This window comes from Chrysemys picta, chromosome 11, assembly GCF_011386835.1.
Source record: "Chrysemys picta bellii isolate R12L10 chromosome 11, ASM1138683v2, whole genome shotgun sequence".
Classification (NCBI taxonomy): Eukaryota; Metazoa; Chordata; order Testudines; family Emydidae; genus Chrysemys; species Chrysemys picta.
This window is the reverse complement of record NC_088801.1, coordinates 49,236,278-49,259,362: the sequence shown is the minus strand read 5'-3', so window position 1 is coordinate 49,259,362 and position 23,085 is coordinate 49,236,278. Positions and strand designations below refer to the sequence as shown.

Here is a 23,085-nt window from a genome sequence, read left to right as displayed (position 1 = left end):
AAACAACTTAGTGTGACTTTGTGTTAACAAATATCCCCATAATGACACTCCTACATATGGTTTCAAAATTGCCTTCACCAGTTTTACATTATAATTAAAAAACAAAAAAGTGGAAACCACCCAAAAACCCCAAATGTAACACACTAGTATCCTGTCGCCTATCAGTCCATGTATGTAACTTACAATGCCAAATTTCCCAAGTAGTAGCAACAATAGGGAAGCTCAAGAAGAAAGAAAACGATAGTGATTATATTTTTACCCTAATTTTATTTTATAAGAGGAAATAAGGTTACAGCACAAACTGCTTTCAAGGAACAGTTTGAATACTTGGATAATATGTAGTTCTCACACACGCATGCAAATACATTCTAAAAAAAACCCATAACAAACAATACAGTCATTCCATCTCACGTGCTTCCACAGAACACCGTTACATTGCGGTAACCATTCCACTTTCTGCAGAACTCTCTGTTTAATTCACAGTACTGATATGCTGAAGTTTTCCTCTGAAAATATTCCAAGTGTCCTATCAGCATGACTTGCACTGCTCTGTCATGGCAGTCACCATCAAAGTAAAAATTCTGATCAACAACTTTTGGCTTTTTATGGATATCTGGTTCTAAAGATACAGGCAAAGAAAACACAGGATTAATTTTGACCTAGCCAGTCACCTCAGTGATGCAGAGCATCCTACTTTTCAACTTACATGTATCAAATGCTATGAGGATAGTTTTGATTTTAATGTTTACATATCTGGAACTTTTAATACAACAAATATCATAAAAGAATTAATTGGTAAGGTTAAAGGTAAGAACTAAGGCTCACATTGCTTTTAGTGGGTTTTTAATGAACCCCTAGGAAAAGGACCCTGCAAAGATTTACAAATGTGTTTTTAATCTGAAGTATATGAATTGACCCACTGGGATTACTCTCATGCTCATCATTAAGCACATGTATAAGTTATTGCAGGATCAGGGCCAAAATAAATAAAATGAATAGGAAAGAATGCAATCAAAATTATGCCAACAATTTTCTGCATTTTGAGCATGGCAGGCTGAAGATAGAGACTGAAAAAAAAATGTATATCACAGAGTGGTGATAATTGTAGCTGTAGCTGGATAATTGTTCCAGACTTGGCTGGAACAATGCTTCATGTTCACTCACTCTTGGCCTAATATGAGTCAGGAGAGAACTGGGGAGTGGGCATGGTCATGACCAATGCATCCACAGTCTTCACGCAGCCACCTCCTAGAAGCCACTATGAAGATAGTGCATGGACTATAGTTACTACAGTAACCCTGGGACTGTAGAAGCAACTAAAGATGAGCCACATGGATGGCTAGTGGGTTCTTATAATTATTTATACTGTGATAGCATTCAGAATGAGTGAGGCATTCTCCAAACACAAAGATAGACACAACTCTGCCCCCAAAAGACCCTAAAAATGTATATCGATTCATATATTCCAAGGATACAAGGGACCGCTACTACTACTCTACTCCTACTCGAGATTCCTGTGTTCGTGCATCCAAGCATTACGCGTTCACCCTTTTGGCCACACCATTGCACTGAGAGCTCACGTTCAGGTGATTATCCACCACGACTCCCAAATCTTTTTAAGAGTCATGTTTCCATGAACAGTCCCCCATCCCGTATGTATGGCCTACATTCTTTGTTTATAAATTTATACATTTACATTTAGCCACATTAAAAGGCTTATTGTTTGCTTGTGCCCAATATGCAAGCCCTAGAAAGATCCCTGTGCAAAGCCCATAAATTTAGGTTTTGTTCTTGTGAAAAGTCATCAGTTAATAAAGCAATGGTGCTTTATTCCTGTAATCCCTCACTGGTTAGAGAGTGGTATGGTATCTCATTGATATGTCTCCATTTTCTGTATAAAGACTCAGGGTTGGTAATCAGAACACAGATCTTCATCAACATAATTAATGTGAAATATCTATACTCCCTCAGCAGATTTTAAATCTGTAATAAAGTAAATCAAGCAGCTGAACTCAACCCACCTCAGTTTAATTCAGTGCTGATTTGAGAAATCTGACAAGTGTTGTTTATAGAAAAAAGGAAAATTACTTTTAATGAATCCTTGAAATATAATTTACATGCCATCAGGCTCATCAAAGTGGTGAAAATATAACATGCAAATAAGAATTTTTAATTAGGTACAAAGTTTTTCATTCATTTAAACTTTCTTACCTTGGCACTTATGGTTTAAACTTGGCAAATTTGGGCCAATAGGCGTGAATGTGCTTGTGAAGGTCCACCAAAGTCCCTCCTCTGAGCATGCATATATTGGATATGGATCCCTGCTAAACTGGTATTTGCTTTGACATAGTACAATACAGTCAATGGTCATGAGGTCCATGCCGTCCATCGAAGGATAGCCACAGACTATAGCTCCATGCTCCGGCAATTCCATTGTGCATGCAATTGCTTTGTGTATACATAAAAAAGACAACAATAAAAACTGAGTTAATAATGAGTGATACTGCTTACATTTAGTAAAAAGCAAATTACGCAAAATCTTAGACAGAAATTCTTAAAATATTACTATAAATTCATATACATGATAATAATGTCACTGTTGAGTAAATCTTCAGGATGATGTGAATAGCCTCCTACTGCATGTAAAGGGAAACTGATTCTTATGTGCCTATTTGTGTAACATAGGAAAAGTTTGGGATTGAACCCTTGGATGGGCGTAAGACTCAGATAGTCTTCAGCAATTTATTATAGCATTATAGCTGGAGATAGTATTTGGGACATAAGAACATAAGAACGGCCCTACTGGGTCAGACCAAAGGTCCATTTAGCCCAGTATCCTGTCTTCCAACAGTGGCCAATGCCAGGTGCCCCAGAGGGAATGAACAGAACAGGGAATCATCAGGAGGAACACAGCTACAATTTTCAGAAGCGTTCAGTGAATTGGTGTGACTCACTCCTGGGGTGCCCTGTGGAAAGTGGGTTCTTAGTAGCCCTGAAAATCAGGCACCAGGTGTCTCAAGTGGGATACCCCACACAACTGTGGCACAAAAAGTGAGTGAGTGACCACTTCTGAAAACATGCTGGTTACAGGAGATGATTTCTTTTAACAGAGAGGAGCCTGAATCAGAATATCAGATCTTTCCCCTCAAGCCTTGTCTCTGCCCCAACTTCCAATCTGGAGTCAAACTTTGCATCTCAGGCTCATATTTCATTGTAACAGGTTTGTTTGAATCCTATAACTTGTGTTAGGATCTGTACCTGGAGCCATTGAAGGAAGCAATTCTTTACACAGAGCTGACACATAGGCTTCAGTGAAAAGATACTGTGCTATATGAGGACAGAGAGCAAAGCTGTAAGAGCTGGGGGGGGAAGAGGGGACATTTGGGGATACATGTTTTCACCCTTGCATATAAATGGCCTGTAGATGTAGACAAAATGTGAGAGTTTATATCCTACCCCCACATGGTATTAATCATCAAACAACAAATGCCACAGGACAATTAGCATTAATACTTCATTATATTCCAACAGTGACCTTGAGTATAAGCCAAACACATACATTTCACAGAGATCTCAAAGGAACATTTGGCTTGGTTTCCTGAAAGATCTGTTGCTATATATTCCACTGAATATTGGCCATATGCCAGTTTGTCTCCATTATTAACATTGGACCCTCCTTTTGTGATTGTCAGTGGACCCCTGGAGTTGTCTTCAAACACAGGCTCCTTCCAAGAGAATTCAGGCAAGTCATTCCAGTAGAGGTTTCCTTTTTTGGTTTCTATCTCAATGTTCTGAGGACAGGAGATCACTACAGGTGGTTCAGTATCTGAGGAAAGAACAATATACATAATAATAGAAAGAACAATATACATAATAATAGATATCAGACTTTGGCTATTCCAAATGCTAAGAAGCATAAGAAAGTAATATTGATAGTCTATGTTTCACAATCAGATGCAATGAGACAACCCTGCTGCTCAGATCTAAGGTTATTTAACTGCATGTTTCTTAAGTGAACAGAACTGCAATACGCTTTATGCAAATGCATATGTGCCATTGTATAGTATTTAAGACATTTGGACCAGATCTGGATCCCAGGGAAGTCAATGGGAGATTTGCCAAGGCTTAGCAGTAGTGCCAGGACTGGGCCCATAATTAGTTCTCAACAAACAGTGTTGATTTTACTTACAATGGGCTAAATTCGTCTCTCAGTTACACCAGTTAAACTTTACTTAAGTCATTGGGCTTCACACTGGGTGTAACTGAGAGGAGAATTTCACCAGGACTTAGGGCTTGATGTTCAAAGGTATTTAGGGGCCTGCAGATCAGCACTTTAATATCTTTGAAAGTATGGCTCTTAAAGCTTAACAAATAAAAGAAGTTAGACTTATATCAGGATACTTTTAGGACACAAATGCCTCACCCACCTTTGAAAAGTGACATCTATGCCCCATTGTGTAGCACAGACTCAGGAAAGGGCCTGGTTCTGCACTGCCTTTGGCACCTTATGTAACATGTACCTGTGCAAAGGGAGTGCAACGTGGTGTAAATTGCTGCCCAATCAGAATGTGAATGTGAAAATTGTCTCAGCCAATTGCAACTACAGGAGAATTTGGGTTGAATAGAATACACTTACTCAACTGGAATTTAGCCAAGTCACCACACTGCTCTTGGCCTTCCCACAGAATCTGTATCCCCATGTTCTGGGGCACAGTTCTTTTATAATGGGGATCCTTTAAACTGGAATTTCAGAAAATTCCCGTACGATTGTGTGATGTGTGCAAAATATTTCCATTCTGATTTAAAAATGGCTCTTTTTCACTTTTCTCCAAGGCTAAATAGCTCCACAGGGGCTTGTTCACTAGACTAAGAATCTCTAGTAAACAGCTTGCTGCAGCTGTAATTAAAAAGCTAATTAAAATGGGTTCTATTTGAAATATGTGAAATCTTTAATGAAGTACAAAGTTGAATCAGGAATCTTACAGGGAAATAAAAAAAAATCATTTAAAGCAAAAATGGAAACATAGCAACAAAAGAATACAAATACAAAAAAAAACCAGATTTTTGGCACAGACATTAAGCATAGCAAAAAGACAGGATACTGTATGGCAGTATAAAGAAGCAAATTCAGTAATCTTGAAAGAATTGAACATTTAAAAGCAGAGAGAGCCAAAAACAGTAGCCCCAAAACTTTTCCCCAGATTTGAAGGTGAACTAAATGTGATCTTTTTTAAAGGTCCAATATATATATATATATATTGTTAAATAAATTTGCTAGGCCTATGTGACACAGGGTAACACAGAAACAATTACACAACTAGCAGGCTAATTGACCCAGATTCAACCTTCAGAGACATATTAGTAGATAATAGTTGTGGTTTTTTGTGTGTTTACATATATATTGTTAGAGGTTGACAATGTAACCAAACGGTTCCTGTATGTCGCTGTATTCTGTCAATTCAGAGATCAAAAGGAGATGCTAACATTTAGATGAACTGTGAGTGTAGTAATAACATTGTCTTCATTTCTCTTTGAAGTATGTAGTATACTACCTGTAAATGGTGGGAGATGGGCAGTTGCCTTATGCTAATCCCTATAGCTAATTACCGGTGATGCTTAGGAAATAGGAGGTTACTTCAAAGCCACTATTCTTCACCCAAGGATCACCTGCTGTCAAGAGGCTGACAATAGCCTGCCAGGGATTTATAAAAAGAACTCTTGGGCCTTGATCCTGCATGTCAGATCTGTTTAAGCTTCATCAGGGGAAGTTTGAGTCACAAGACTGAGATCCCCAGATCCAGCCTGGGTCACCCTGATATTGGACATTGGACTGTGATCTACGGAACTGATTCTGAAAGAACCTTTTGCAACTCTGAAGCTCACCATCTCTACAATGAAACTGACCTAAGGACTTTATTCATATCTGTATGTATAATGACCTTTTAACAAATACTGTCTTTTCTTTTTTAATACATTTTAGTTTAGTTAATAAGAATTGGCTGTAAGCGTGTATTTGGGTAACATCTGAAATAATCAGTGACCTCATGGGTAATGTGTCTGATCCTTTGGGATAGGTAGAACTTTTTATATGATGAACAAGATTTTCAGTAATCCTCCTCATATTTGACTTGGCTGTCTGGGTAGGAGCCCAAGGCTGTGTTGTTTTAAGGGAACTGTGCTTTTGGCTTCTGGGTAACCAGTAAGGTATTGTAGAAGCTGTTTTGTTGCTGGCTTGCTGAATCTAATTCTTAGAAATAACCTCCAGTTTGGGGGATCGTCTGCCCCATTCTTTGCAGTTTGTCCTGATTGAACAATCTCAGTGTGGCCCCTACCCCCAGGACCCTGGTCAGAGCCTAGTTTTTGGCTTCAGCTGCAAGTAGCAAATAATAAAACGTCATGAGAGGGTCTATCCTATCAGCGTTTCACTCTGAACTGCAACTAAAATGAACAGCACCAAAAATTAACAGCAAAAGTCCAGAGCAAAGAGGTTGAATTACAATGAAACAAAGAACTTTTTGATGTTTGTCCACCTTGCTTCTACCCAACCCACGAAACGAGAGAAAAGGCTCCTTGCCATCATGTTCCCAAATGAACGTCACCTACAGAAGTACTTGTATGGCAGATCCCTTTGACTACCTTTATTCTGTACTCATTTTCATTCATCCCACTCCTGAGGACCTCTGTAGAATCATATATTTCAGCTAATACATTTTGGATTCAAGTAAAAGTTGACAAGCTGATCTTACAGCTGTCTATCCTTCATAATTTCCACATAGCTTCTGTGAGATGCATTGGACTTTGTTTGACACATTACATACTTCTGTAAACTCATGCTTACCTGAAGTACTTTCTGAAAGCCCATGTTGAGTACATTACAATACATCTGTTATAGCTGTACTGTGTGTTGTACATTACAATACATCTGTTATATTTTAAAATATATGATTTTGATGACTTAAGGAGATGTAGTTCAAAGCAACTAGAAAAGCATGTCCAGCTCCCATCAAGAATGATGGGAGCTAATGGTGCACATTACTGATAAATTAGAGCATGAAATATGTATGCCTTTAAGATTATGTTATGCTGCGGCTGATTGCAAATGACTTCATAATATGAATTATCACAGAGGGAGAGAAGACACTATGGAGCATATTAAAAAACATGTAGGAGAAAAAATACTGTCCACCCCATCACAGTGACATTAACAATGTTCTGAAAAGACAATTTGTTACCTCTTTGGTTGTTTCCAGGCCCACAGTGAACAGAAAGATCTGAAATTCTGAAATTGCCACAGGTGTTTGGGTGCCTGGTGCACTGAGAAACAACAGAGGGATCTTTGGCTACAATGTGTTCCACAGTTGCTAGGATGTGTTTTTTCACGGCCTGTTCATTGCAGTCACCCTCATAGTACTGTAGTGAATCTCCTTTTCTGGACCCTGTTCGACGCCTGACTGTTAATAGTTCATATAACATGAGGTTAGTTAATAAGGATATGCCCAAAATGGTGCCAAGATGCACAAAAGTGCTAAACAGTTTTCATATAATAGAGAGTTAGAGTCCTGGCAAGCACAAATGTATCACATTACCAATTTTTCTCTTGAACACAAGGCCACAACACAAAGCAGCATGAGGGATATATCAAAAGCATAAATATACAGCTCAATACTTGAATGAGGGGTAAAAATGTCATTTTGGTTTCATGTGTAAGACTCTAGCTCAAATAAAAAATTAGCTATTTGTCATGTTTTCAGTTTATCACATACAACCTGACAGTAACAAATTTACAACCTGAGTGACACACTGCCACTTCTGTAACACATCACAAACTTTCAGTGTTTGCTCTATGCAAAAAAAGATCTTGCTACACACTTTGGTTAGAGCTTTCAGAAAGGAACTGGCCATGCTTTCTGTGTCATCTGCAATTGCTTACCATAGACAGATGACTGGGGATACCTCTGTTAGATCCTGTCTCCATCTATACGCCCCATTCAATTGATAAAACTATGTTTTGATATTCAAAATTAATCCATCTGCAGATTAGATTAACTGCCTGTGATGTCGCCAATCCCCAACGAGATACTTCAGTTTGATCCCCAAAGCCACGAAAGCCTCTCCTGGGAGCTGCACCAGTCAAGCAAGAGTTCCAGAATGCATTGTGCCTCAGGCAGGTCCGCTGGAGAACCCAGGTTAAGTAGTTATGACACCACCCTTGGAAAGTTTATTTCCTGAAATTTTTCCAGTTAGAGCAGAGACGGTATGGGACTGAGCTGCATCCTTTGCAGAAGCTAATGCAGTCAGCACTCTATGGTGCTATTCCATCTGGCCCTGTTTCCTTAAATATGTGGTTCTCGTGCCTCCTTGGAGTCCTTCTTGGATCTGGTTAAGAAATTATGTTTCTCTTTCAATTTCTATTTGAAAAGTATCCAATAAAAATGGATAGTAGAGTACTTATCAGTAAGGGCTTGTCGACACTGGGAAATTTACCAAAATAGCTATTTCAGTACAACTCCACAAGTGAACACTCTTATTCTGGAATAAAACTGCCCTTTCCTGATTTAACTTAATCCATTTAGGAATTATAAATTAAAATTTTAAATAATTATTCCAGAATGGCTATTTTGGTAAATTTCCAAGCATAGACAAGCACTGGGGTACTTCTTCCTTCTGTAGTGATTGGGAGGTGAGAGAATAGCATTAGGCTTGCAAGTCTCAGGAAGTATTTTGGAAGACCTCTAAGTCAAGAGTTAAAGGATCTTTATTCAATAATTTAGTATTAGCCAGACAGTTGTCCTACCTTAAAAATATTAATATGCTGAGAAATTGCCTTCAAATTCTAGAATACCTGTTCTCCATAACCAACAAAAATAACTATATTTTGTAGGACCTACACACACTATTTTTGACTGTTCAACTCCTGAAACTATACATGATGCTAGTGAATAATCATGGTAATAAGCAATACTAAACCATAATGGCTTGTGTTATTAGAAACATGGGGAGGGAAGGAGAAGTAAAGATTTGCTAAAAGGAAACAGGCAAAATGTGTAGTGAGAGAGTTTATTTTCAAGCCTCTTAGGAAGGCTGTCAAAAAAGAAAGAAAATCCAATATGCAGACACACACACTTAATAATGATCAGACTTTGCAGGAGAAGCAAAGTGGATAAATTCTCAGGTCAACTTCTGCTCTTAGTTAGTCTAGACTTATACCACTGTTACTCCACTGCACTCCTCTGTAACATCAGAATGTTGCCCTGAGAACCAACACACTCTAGTTGAAGATGGAGAAACAAAACATTCTTTTCTCAATTCATATCATAATTGGAATCCATATCTTCCTGTTGTCTTATACAAACATGACTTAAACTCTAATAGCAGCTGAACGTGTAAATCAATAAACTTTCAGTCAGCAAGAGTCTTTAAGAAAGCTAATCCACTGAAATTTTCAAGCCTGCTCACCTGTGCAAGTCTCTGGCATGTGAGCCTTTGTCATTTGCCAGGCTTCATCCAAATGAAACCAACTTGTCCCAGACTGAGAAGACTGGCAGAAAAACACTGACCATGCTCTCCGATGGAAACCAGTGCTCTTCATGCAGAATGGTACACAAAACTGCCATTTGTTCATTCCACTGCCAGGATAAGATAACATTCCACAAGCCAAAGACCCATCAGTGGGAGGTTGGGCAGTGCACGAAAGATCTGGCTCTAAGAGTAATATAAAAAATATTAAAGTATCAAGTCCATTCATATCACTGTAGTAGAAACACAGTAAGTAAACTGCCCACAAAGATGCCACACATGCTTGCAATTTTTTTTTTAACCGTTAAGTTCTTTACTGAATGATACCATTTCAAAGTCATTAGGACACCTGAGATGCTCAGAGTTGGTTATTTCTAGAACTCTCTGAAATTGTATGTTCAAACCTTTTTTTTTTTTAATCAAACTTTTCCATTTTTCAAAACCAAGCACCTTCAAGGAGTCGTCTCCTTTTTTTTTTTTCAAGTTATACTGGAAATGAAACTGAAAATATTAAAATTAAGAAATTTAAAATGTCAGATATTCAGTTTTCTTGTTTGTTCCACTGTGTGCAGCAGAATGAATTATGTCTGGGATATGTTTGCTTTTACTTTACTTTTTCATTTTTCTTTTGTCATTTTGTAATTTTTCCAAAGTTGGAAAAGGGTTCAATGTAGCAAAAGAAAAAAGAAAAAAAATGTAACAGTGGAAGAATCCTGGGGCATCATTTTTTATAGCATTCAATAGCCAAAAAATGGGGCGGCGGAGAAGGGAAAAAATATGCAAATTCAAAATTATTAAAATCAAAATTCAAAGAAAGAAAGAAAGAAAACTCTGATTTGAATCCTACAAAATGGAAACAAATTGCATTTTTTTTGCAGAATTAGTTCCCCATTATTTGATTAGCTGCGAATCTAGTTTTCCTGTGTGGGAGAGCAATGACTTGACCCAGACAGGATATTATGTAGGCTCATTTAGTTGTGCATACTCATGAACAGTGATACTAGATGACAAAAGCAAAATACAGCTGATGGGCAAAATCCTCAGCCGGAGTAAACTGGCATAAATAATGAAGCTAAACTGATTTGAGGGGCTAGCTCTCTAATTCACATGTGTAACATGGCCCTTTCTATCTCCAGCAAACTCCTCTAAGTTCAATGTCACTCTCTGACCAGTCACTTTCTCCATTACTGCTCTTCAGCCATCTCCCAAATGTCTATGGGAAGATGTTTTTAACTCTATTCAGACACACTATAGCCTTTGCGATGACCATGTGACTGTAATGCAGAATCACTACATGCAGTCACAATACAGGTGTCAATCAAAACTGTTAGGTCTGCCATCTGGGGCTTAAGCAAAAGGGAGCTAATGAAACTTCAAAGCAATCTCTCACTCTAAATTCTTGCATTTCAAAGGAGTTACTGTCTTTGAGACAATGGATACTGTCAACTCCCTATCAGGAGAGACAATGTATATTGTCCCCACTTAACAAGCAACAGAGGGTCCTGTGGCACCTTTAAGACTAACAGAAGTATTGGGAGCATAAGCTTTGGTGGGTAAGAACCTCACTTCTTCAGATGCAAGAAGTGAGGTTCTTACCCACCCAAGCTTATGCTCCCAATATTTCTGTTAGTCTTAAAGGTGCCACAGGACCCTCTGTTGCTTTTTACAAATTCAGACTAACACGGCTACCCCTCTGATACTTGTCCCCACTTAAGTGTATGTCCACTAAAGTATTTAATTAACACCACTTGATATTGAAATAGGCAGATCTGGGTCTGTTTACCCCTTCTCCAGGGAGTCCCTCCCCCATATAAAAAAAAATAATCTTAAAGCGATAAATGCATGCTATATAGCTTGAACACTTTTGCTCCATGAATTTTAGTTAATATATGGTGCACAACCTTTTAGTCAACTATGGTATTTCAATCCCTCTTGTTTACAGTGACACAAGAAGAGGATGCTGCCTTCCAGAGCACAATGTTTGCTCTGGCTTACACATTCCTGAGGAACCATTCCCCTAAGAATGTTTCATGGTTGGAGTATGTGCTGAAAGAAAGGAATCATGGTTATATATGCCAGCTAGGGCAGAGAGGAAAAATAGTAATATTTACTCTGTGATATATAAAATCGGACAAATTTCGATCTGCACTAACACTAACCTACCAGTTGCATTCTTCTTCTAAATAAAATAAAACATGTTTTCAGCATCTTTCACATCCCACAGTACTTTATAAATAGCTCTGCACTATGCACACATACATATCTGAAACATCACTAAACAACAAACCGTTACACTGAGACAGAGAGTACTGACCTTGATTGCAAAGTTAGACCTAAAAATATAGTCTGGTGGTTAAAGACCAGGCAGGCACGCAGCTGTTCCTGACTCTGTCATAGGTTTCCTTACTTTAAACTTCTGTAAAATGGGCATAATGACACCTACCCATCTTTGTAAAGCACTTTGATATCTTTGAATATAAATTATTCTACAAATGTGACATGTTCTTATTATTCAAAAAATTCTAGAGTATCTATTACAACTTGACCACAGGACCCAGAACAGTGTAGAGGAAGCCTCCTCCCTATCTCCTTCTCTGGGGTCACTAGGATCCACGTGGTGTCTCCCTCTGCCCAGACCTGTGGCCTTGGGGAAAACCACAGAGAGAAGCCAGCCAGAGACTCCAGTCAGTAGCAGCCAAAGCAGGGATTGCTGCACTGGTGGGGTGGGAGTATATGCCAGCCAGGGCACCATTCCACCCAGCCAAAAGTATGCAGAAGGGATCCCATACACTCTGGGGGCACCAGGAGCCAGCCAGAGATTCCAGCCAGTTGGACCAGAAGCAGCCAAAGCAGGGATCTTTTCCACAATTGGCCATTTCAATCAAATGTGTACAAAGTTCTGTCTTTCTTGGCCCTGTGCTCCAATCCCTCCCTCGCCTCTTCCCTCTCCCAAGTCTTTTCACTTCAATTTCACTCCACACCTGCCCATCCTTACCCTCTTCTCCCCTGACCTGTCTCCCTCACCTTCCTTCTCTTCCATTTTCTTTCCATATAGCTGATCCCCTCCAAAGTAACCTGAGGACTCCCTGATAGTTTGTCTCCATCTGACCCATGCTTCCCAGGAGCAGAAGGGGCAAAGGGCCCAAGACTATATGGAGGCACAGCTCTTCCCAGCTGATAGCCCTGGGAGCAGAACCACGGCTTGTCCCACACAATGGACTGATCACTTTATAGATGTTCATGGAATTTTCCATTTCCCTCTACAATCCCTACAAAGCCGCCTCCCTGTTTACAAGAGAGGATGATCAGGCCCCATGTCACCATAATGACCTATACAAGATGAGTAATTGTAAATAAATATTTTTTCTTACATTCAGCTCATGTGTATTTAGTTGATCGAGAGGAGTGTTTGATAATTGAATTACTGTGCTTCCTCATTGAAGTCACTTCCTGATAAACAGCCAAAGGTTTTTTTTAAATAAATAAATATGACATCTTGAATAATCTAGGCTGGTTGGCTGGATAGAGCTGGTGTGGTGTTATCATGGTACAACAATATGTGTAATTAGCTCTCTTCTAAATAGCAGAACAGAGTCCAACTAAAAAGTCATAAATGTATTCTTCTGTTTTGAAATAACAATTTGTGGGAAAATAAAAACACGTAAACACAATTGTTAGTTATCTCATCAACAATATCTTGAACCTTTGCTTTTCATTTTATTCCTCCCCCTCCCCCCCAAAAAGAACTGGGATCCTGCCCAACTTCAGCACAGTTACAGCTTTAGTTCTTGCAGTTGCTATTTGCAACAGGTAGCTAAACAAACACCTTTATAAATGCACTAATGCCACACTTTCCACTAGACAGCTGTCATGTATGTGCACAGAACGATGCCAGATTTTGCAGGGGAATAATGCTGGTAGAAATTGTGAACTGGTTCAAATAAAATTTAAACAAAACACAACCTTCATCTGAAATTTACCCAAACCAAACTTGAGCCTTTTTCTGAGTTTTTCACCAACAGAAGTTGGCCCAATAAAAAATATTACCTCATCCACCTTGTCTCTCTGAGGTTTGAAGAAAATTCAGTTTTCTTCTTTTTAACATTGCTTTGCACTTTAGCTGAAAGCATTAAGTACTTAAAATACCAAGGGTGGGGAGGAGGACTAGGCCTGCGGTATTTAAAACCTGATTGTAAAGAGGACATGTATAAATAGCATGAAACTAGCCTCTCCCATGAATTTTCAGCACTTCTGCATTTGCCTGAAGCCAAATGAGCAGGGACATGAAAACTTTTTAAAACTTAAAAATGGTCATTCTTATTTAATGGAATTTGTTCCACCTTCCCTAATTTAGGCCTTGTCTACACAACAAAGTTGCTCTAGTTCAACTTAGATTGGTTTATAAATCCATTTAGTTAAAACAGTGCAAACCCCTGTGTAGAGACTCTTATTTCAGTTTAAAAGTGGCTTATTTCAATTTAGCTTAAACCAAATTCCTAATCAATTTAAGATAATCCAAAATAAACATAGTGTAACGTGAAATAAGAATGTCCACACAGTCTTTTGCACCAGTTTTAAGTAAATCACTATTGAGTATAGTATTAGACCATAATTTAAACTGCTTCAGTTTTCTTGTGAAAACTAAATCCTACAAAAGTTAGTGTATTTTTTGCATCCATCACCTACTGCGATTTGTGGGGTAAGTATAGCATTCTGTAATGACATGGGTATTTAACTGTCTCATCAAATTCTACACATACTGTACAAGCTGTAGCTATATGGAAGATGGGGAAGATCCCATAGTGAAAAGGAAAAAAGGGAAAGAAAAGATCAGGTATGGATTATTTAGGAAAAGGGAGTGCTCTTATATGAATGTTATTTTTATATTAAAAATATGGCAAAGGAATAATAGCACTATACAATACACACCAGTAATATGTGTCCACACTAGGAGATTTAACAATAGAACCCTCATTGGTGCCAGCACCAGCCATGAGGTTCCAGCAATTGCTAGTATTTGATGCCCTTAATTAAGCCTGTCAAAACCTGTTCTGCATTTGGTCTCTAGTGAGGAAGTTTTTACAAGAATTCCTTAATGTAGACACAGCAGAAATGACACACATGATTGTGGGGTTTTGTACAGTAAAACTGTTCACATAATTACAAAACACAGATATTCAGTAAATGTCTTTAATGCTTTCTCCCACCACGTTGATGAAGCTTGCTGTTATATTATGGCTTCTAGGAGATCCCAAATAAGAAAAGTAATTTTCTATTTCTTCTTTCTTCCACCTCTAGTAATCAAGTTGTCAGCACTGTGGCTTAACTCAAGTATCACTTGCATTTTCCTTTTCATTTAAAAATGTTAATCAATGCTAGCAAAAAATCTTTCTGCTTAAAATAGAGCAGTTTAATTAAAATGAGACCTAAAGAAACAACCTGGCTAATTTCAGAGAAGTCCTAATTATTTTTTTTTTTAAATCCAAACCCTACTGACTAAAGAATTGGTATATCCATTTGCCATTGATCTTCATCCGGATCTTTCAAATGCCAGGACTTTTCTACACATAAAAATTGTGCTAATTTAACTAAATCATTAGAAACTGATATAGTAAAGGGGGTGCAACCCCCTTGTGGGGACAATCTTAAATCAGTTGAGAAAGCCTTATATTAATTTAGCTTAAATCAATGTAAAGCACTCAAACTAATTTAAGATTGTGCACACAATGGTGACTGCACTGACTTAAGTACATCAGTTTCTAAAACAGTTCAGCTAAAATTAGTACAGTTGGTGTGTGTAGACAAGGGATTATTAATGAGTATAGAGAAATAGCAGGAAGAGTGTTACCAATTTTAACTTCATTTTGGAAAGCACCGTTTTCGGAAATCAGTACTGCAGGGAATCAGTGTCAGACAACAAGGGCTTTCTGAATATTTCAGTGCTTGGCTGACTACTTCTTAACTCTAGCTCACATCTCAGGCAAATAGTGGTTGTCATTAAAAAGATTTTCCAACAGTTACTCCACAGTTGCCACGACTGTTTCCTGGTGTTAATGAAGTCCTACCAATTGAGGCCAGTGGAGGATCTGGCCCACTGGCCACAAAACGTACTTGAAAGATACAATTTTTATTACACCTAATATAATCATAGCACTTGGTATATAGGACTTGATATGAACAGCAAAATATTCATGGTTTGGTGAACATCCAACTGTTTACAGGAAATATTACTGCCAAAGAGGTAGCATTAAAGCAAACAGCTCTACTTCAAATTCGTAAATCTGGTTCATAACAGTTTTCAGGATCCTGATTGTTTTTCTTTCTTAAACTTCAGTCAATAATAGCACTTACTTTGGATGGTAACTTTAAACTGGCAGGAGGCTTCATTTCCTGCTTCATCATGGGCGGTGTATTGCACTTGATGAGTTCCATACCGGAAACAGGAGCCACTGGATATTGAAGCTACTGAGGTAAACACCCCACTGTTGTCGCTAATTTCAGGTTGTTCCCAGCTGACCTGTACTGGATCAGTCTTGGTGGTTATGGTAATGTCCCATGGGCAATTTGTTATGGTTGGAGGAATCGTATCTGTGGAGTTCAAGGGAGACAATTAAAAACATGACACGCTGTCACTTGCTGTGGCACAGCGAAAGGCTTGAATAATGCATTCTTGCTAGTAGTAAGTTGCAACCTGCTAAGCAATAAAGGCTATTTAAGAAGAGAGAAAGCACAAGATAATAAATGATATTACTGAGACAACATTTGTTGCACAACTAATTTTTGGAGACATTTCAGATCTAATTAGATTTATAAGCTGTTTTTTATATGAGTGGGGTGACAATAGTGCAAACTGTGATTCTTCTCATATAAATGGGACAGTTTCCTTTATACGAAATAGTCCAATGTTTATTCTGTATTGTGCACTAAATAACAGGATGCAGAAAACAAACATGTATAGGACCTGCACTAAGAGTCTTCTAGGTTTACTGTAGATTTTTTGAACCACTTAAAAATCAAAAAACTGTTGCAAGCATGCTCAAACCTTCATGGAAGTGCAGCAACCCTTTGTCCAATGTTGGGGGGATTTTCCTAACCTCCAAAGAGAGGAACAGTCACCTTTTCTTAGTTCATCAGCCAAATGGACATGCCATGACATGGAGCTGAGGGCTGGGGCAATGGGGCAAAGAGAAGAAGGGGTGGGATTTGTGTATGAAAGTTTTAGAAACCCACAAACAACAACAATAACAATAATTTGGTAAATTACCAAACTAAAATAAAAAGATATAAGTTTGGTGCAAATTTTAGAGGACCCACTGAGGGGTTCATATCAATGTAACTAATTTGAATTAGAAAACAAACTATCCAGTGCATAAAACATAACTGTGTGTGTAGCCAAGTTCTAAGAATTTAAACTTTGGGCTAACACAGTAAATAGTGATACAATGAGGAAACAGTCCTATATACTCAATGAAGGAAGGAAGAAATATTTTTCATACCCAGAAAAATATTTAAAATAATGTAATGTACATACATTCTTACCTATGCCTCTATTATCAATGTTATTAGGGTTAGAATTCTATAGTCACCTGGATCACCAGAGGTGGCCCTCATGATGGTCTTTGGTTGGAGCCTGGAACTCAAGAGTCAAAAGACTCCCACTGGCGTTAGAGGGGGTTATTGTATATAGCTAAATCCTGTGCAACTCTTCAGAAAGTTAAAGCAACATTTTAATGCCTCATTACACCCTTACAACTCCACAAACCCTAGGCTGCATCATTGAGGACAGTGCTTGGCCCAATGGCTCTTAACTCTTACAGCTATACTTGGAACACACTAAGACCAGACACTCTAAGAATATCACAGTTCCCAGATTAACAAAGTTAAATCACAAAGTTATACTGGAGTAAAAATAATCGGCAGCGCGTGCTTTGCCTACCCAACGGGTAATCTGCATTTCTTTTAAATAAATTTCCAATTGTAATTGAAACTAGAGGCTAAACCTGCAGGGAGGAAAGTTTTGTTCACATTTTTTAATGCAATCTGTGACATAATCCAGATTCTAGGCCACCATCATACCATTTAGATGCTTGTAACTACAAAAATATATTTTAAAATTTGTTCACACAATCTTCTAGCACACAAAAAGCAAAAGTGTTCAAATCACCCTCCCAAGACACCTGTTTGCCTGTAGCTGAATAATTTTAAGGCTATTTGGCAATATTTCAATTTATTTTTAAAAACTCATTGTAAATGTGTGACTGAATAAGAAAAATTTAATTTAGAACAAATGTTCACCTCACTAATGAGGATTTCTTCTCTCTCTTTTTCCCCTCTCTCTTTCTAACTTTCTAGGGCAAAAGTTCACAAAGAGCAGGGCTCTCCCATCTGTTTGCAAGCTGCCTGTCAGTTCTTAGACTCTGAGCAACTTCCCTGCCAGTTTACAAAGTTTTGGCTGCAAAAATTCTCTTGTTCTGAGAAAAGAGATGATGTGCCTTTATGAATAATTGACTTTTTGTAACCTTGATCTAATCCTAACAGAAAATCATCATCCCCAACATAGTGATCACAGGACTTATTTGAGAAGATTATTATGTCAATATCACTATTTGTTTTTATTTTGGTAACACTTAACAGCCCCATGTAGGTTTAGGACAACATGGTGGTAGATGCTGTATAAACACAGAAGAATACATTGTCTCTGCTCCAGGGAGCTTACAATCTAATCAGAAACAAGCTGCAACATAGAGTATAATAGATGATAAACAAATAAGTACAATCAGCTATCCTTGATTGTTGTTCATCCTAGTTCATCTGTAGTTGGTTGATATCTTGTAGCTCCCAAGACAGAAGAGGGTCAGAAGCAAGGATTTGCAAGATGAGAGGAAGCAAGATGATTCCCTGAGGGAGATGTTCCGTGTGTAGAAGGCAAAATGGAGACATTTGTGAGAATAGCAAACTAATGGCCATGCAGGGCTAGGATCTTCACTGAACAGAGGGGGAAAACATGGTTAGAGCCAAGGATATAAAAGTAAAGTAGGGACACGTTGTAAATGGCTTTGAAGACAAGATATTTAAACTTGTGATGGAAAACAGGGAGTCAGATGGAAGATTCATAAGGTGGGGCAGGAAAGATGTGGTCAGAGTGATGGGCAAGGTAAAAGATCTTAGCTGCTATGTTTTGTATGAACAGGAGTGTGATTGTTAGGGAGGCCAGAAAGGGAGACATTACAGTAATCAAAATGTGAAATCATGAGGGCCAGATTCTAGCAATTCATTCTGTGAAACCAGCAGCTATAATATAATACAATGCCAGCACCGTAGTGGTAAGTAGCTCTACTACATTAGGCAGTGAACAACTTCAACAATAAGGCCTTAAACGACTGTGTAAAACTAACCATTGAGTGTTCTCTATCAGAGTGTAATCATGTTTGATTGCTCAATCATGTAACCATGACTATATTTTAGGACAGGTACACTATGCTGTGGATTTTTTCTTCTAGACCCAGTGGAAATGTTTCACATTTGAATGCAGAAATGATCACATTATTTATGAACATCAGGATATGAATCACCTCAAAAATAGCTTTCTCCAGTGTATAGCGTCTGTGCAAAAATAGTTTGTTGTTGAAATGTTCAGGAAAAATGTTCTGAAAGGCCTTGGGCCAAATGTTGCACTGATTTACATCCTCTGTTGCCCCATTGATTGACATGGGGTTTGAATCAGCACAGAATTCATCCCTGTGTTTAGATTTGTTTTATATTTGTGCCCTTCATCCTACCACCCAAAACGCCCATCTAATCCTAAATATACCTGTGTCAAATCCATCATAGTACATGTGAAAAGAGGATGTATTCATTTAGAAAAAAGATCCCGCAAAAGCTGTACATTGTCTAGGGCTACTGACAGAGCCTTCCCAATACCATGTAGTGTCTTAAGCTCCAAGCCTTGTGATTCTGAGGGCAGAATCCCATTGATTTCACTGGTGCTTTTCCATGCAGGCTCATAATGCAGGACTGGGGACTTACTCTGCAAGTAATCCCATTGCTTTCAGTGGGACTAGTGCACTAAGGTACCACTTAATGTCATGGTGGTAGATTCTGGCCTGTAGAAATTTCAGCCACAGGTTTTTAGATTTCGTACATATTTTCAAGTATTTTAGGTGTACTTTTCTTAACATACAGGTTTAGTTTAAGCAGTGTTTCTCAAACTGGGGTTGCCACTTGTGTAGGGAAAGCCCCGGGCGGGGCGGGCCACTTTGTTTACATGCCCCATCCGCAAGTCCGGTCGATCGCGGCTCCCACTGGCCGCGGTTCAGTGCTCCGGGTCAATGGGGGCTGCGAACCGTGTGTGGCCAGTTGGAGCCGCCCGCGATCAGCTGGACCTGCAGACGGGACAGGTAAACAAACCGGCCCGGCCCCCCAGGGGCTTTCCCTACACAAATTCCCCAATTTGAGAAACACTGAGGTAAAGAGAAGTTAATATAAATTTTAACTTGATACTCCACTGACCAGGAAAAGTTGCTATATTGCAATTCAGAATTTTTTCTCTGAATTTCAACATGAATTGGCTACATCCTAAAGAGCAACCATACATATTGTAATAATATTGTGAATGTAGTCTATTTGCAAAGGTTGTTTTCTGAAATCACATTTAAATATTATGGCTTTGAAGGACAGTTCTGGTAGAATTTAGTGAATGAAAGTTTTCACCACCAGCAATTGGGGCAGAGAAATCAAATCTTCATGGACCCATAAAGAAGCAAAACATCCTTAATTTTAGCTTAAAATTTTTAACAAACTTAAAGACCGTTTTTAAAGGCAAACATGAATAGTTGTAAAGCACAAAGCACTGATTTCATGCTGCTGTGTTAGCAGACCAGTACTTGTATTTGTCAGAAGGCACTGGATCTAAGTTGTTTTTCCCATTCCTTCATTTTGACCTGGATTTGTCTCATCATCAGATAACTGAATATTTTACCTCTGAATTTTTCATCTTAATTTAGGACTGTATTTGATATCAGATATAAATCTAGTGGGAGCCAGTTGACAGAGAGATTAGAAGACCAAACTAAGCTGTAAAAACACAGTTTCAAGGGTACCTTGTGAATTATGATTTTCATAACAGACCTGTTATGTGAAAAATAGACACTTCTCAAATCTCATAGTTTATCTCTGAGACTCATTATCTTTCTTTGTTACATACACTTGATTTCTGCTGTCATTTCGGCAAAAAATAATCCCATCCAAACTACACCTATTCATTTCAAAAGAGACTCAGGCCACCTCAGCATTTTGTTAATAGGGTCCAGAAGAGTTCTTTGAGGCTGAGCAACATAAAATGTGCATTGAGGTTCAACACTCTCCTCTCCTCACACTGTTACTCTAAGGAAGGAGAACCCTTTTTCATTAACTCTGATCAGTGCCTTTCAGGGCCTTTTCAAACAAGAGAATAGACGTCACATAAAAATAATAATTGACATTGCCATATTTTGGATTCATCCACCTGTCATTGAGTAAAATTTTCAAAAGACACCTAAGTGACTCAGGAGCCAAAGTCCCATTTTCAAAAGTACTTTAGGAGGCACTTTGGAGCCTCTGTCTCGAAAGTGGAGACTCCTAAGTGCCAAAGTCACTTCTGAAAATGGCTCTCGGGGCTGTTAGGCTCCTAGCTTGAGATGGGGCTCTCAGGATTTCCAAGGTCCTTGCCACAGAGTTGGGAATCTGGAAATCCTAGGACCAGCTCTCAGCATCCATGGCTCTGGGGCAGCCTCTCCATGAAGAATGCCCCTGGCTGGGGACTTCAAGGCATCCAGATTCCAGGGCTGGTGGAGCAGGGAACCTACCAGTGCCAAGAGATCTAGCTCCAGCTGGGGTTTTGGGGGCTGTCAGTCTGTCTTCTGGGGATCCTACCTACCAACAGAGGCCAGGCTCTAGCTGGAGTACTGTGTGGCTGGCAGGCTCCCTACCCCAGAGAGCCAGCTCCAGCTCCTCAAGTTTTGTTGGAAAATATTCAAGTAGCTCTAGTAAGATGAAGAGAAGGGGAGAGCGATCAACAATACTAAGGGCAGTGCAAGTTTAAATATGGTAAGGCTGGCCTTTAAATCTAGCCAGGGAAATGATCCTTACATGATTATAGCAGTTTCACTGGTATGGACAGAACAGGTGCCTTTGTTCCACGATCCAAGATTTTCTATTTAATTTGCCTTTAGTTTCCTCTTCTATAATATGAGGACAATGATACTTACCCACACTGTAAAAATCTTTGAGAACTATGGAAGGAAATGTTATATAAGAATTACTCTTTATTTTCCTCCATCCAGATTCAGACACACACGCACACACACACTCAATACGTGCCAACAAAGAAAATCCCTAACAGGCACACAATTGCACAACATTTCCACTGTTTTCTTGATCCAATTTATCTAACTTTACTTCAGGGAAGAAGTTTGGTGATGAATATCTAGCTGAATGACTGGTGACAAATGATATCCTCAACAACATGAGAATGAATCACCTCTGATCTTGGACATCTGTTGGTTTTGAATGATACTTGTGGTAATTTCCTCTGCTATGTTCATCAAAGAACTTGGGAGTTCATTTAGGAAAGAAAAATTACAGCTAATCATTTGGTATCATTTCTTGCCTGGTAGTGCATAGGCCAATTACACTCATCTTTATTTCTTCATACTACAAGATCATTTTCAAAGCTAAGCTTAGTTTGGCACTTTCACAAACATTTTTGTTTTCTTAACATTTCCCTGTTTACTTCTTACATAAATTGCTTTGGGTTAGTACTTTTCCGCTAACTGGCAAATCAACAAAAAAACAACAATATTCTGTAGCCAAAAGATGAGAGAGCCATGCAGCCACTCGCTGGAAAAAGCCAGAGGGCACAATTTTGGAACTCATTGGTGAGTACTTCCTAAAATTATTAATCCCATTGGCTCCAGTGACAATGCAGCTATTTTCTTGAATAATTGTTCCTCAGCACAGTAAGGATTACACAGTTGGGTCCAAAATGTACAGGTTCAGAACATCTGAATTAAACACAAGCATCACTGTGAAATATTGAATTCCAAAATAGCAAAGCTCATCCAGCACCATATTTAGAGGATTACTATTTTGGATTACGCTTTATCAAGTATCGTCAACCCCAGCATTCAAATATCATGAGGTTTATTAAAAATAAACAATTTGGGGGGGTTCTTTTTATTTGCCTTCCTGAACCTCTAGGCTACAATTGGCTTCGTTTTTAAAGCTCTTCTCCTCAAGCATGATGGAGAGAAACTTACTATTTTTTAAAAGATTTTCATACGGCTTCTTGATTGCAGCAGCTGGGGCTTCAAGAACACCACCAAAATATTGCAGGACTTATAATAAAATGGCCAGGGTAGGCAACAGTGCCTTATGTTCAGCTCCTGCTGAGACGTGATTGTGACTTCTGAGGCAACTGAACCAATTCACATGACCCTAGTTGTTAATGAGGTCCTGGGTTAATTTGAATGATAAAATCATATGAAATAAACTTGGATATTATGTATTTTACATTTGCAGTGACCGTATTGT

The 23,085-nt window shown here is 38.6% G+C and overlaps 1 protein-coding gene across 3 annotated transcripts in view; it reads right to left on the bottom strand.

The window, feature by feature from the left end:
• Positions 1-250: 250 nt before the first annotated feature.
• LOC101944597 (hyalin-like) overlaps positions 251-23,085 on the bottom strand; it is a 296,774-nt gene continuing 273,939 nt past the window's right edge. For 2 of the 3 annotated variants that reach the window (XM_042860643.2, XM_065561987.1), the window contains 6 exons: positions 15,868-16,104; positions 9,457-9,702; positions 7,233-7,451; positions 3,560-3,826; positions 2,212-2,448; positions 251-619 (listed from right to left, as the gene is read on the bottom strand). In XM_042860643.2, coding sequence (XP_042716577.2) covers positions 408-619; positions 2,212-2,448; positions 3,560-3,826; positions 7,233-7,451; positions 9,457-9,702; positions 15,868-16,104 — 1,418 coding nt within the window. In that variant the 3' untranslated portion in view covers positions 251-407. The remainder of the gene's footprint in view (positions 620-2,211; positions 2,449-3,559; positions 3,827-7,232; positions 7,452-9,456; positions 9,703-15,867; positions 16,105-23,085) is intronic. The other variant, XM_065561988.1, reaches the window with a different exon arrangement.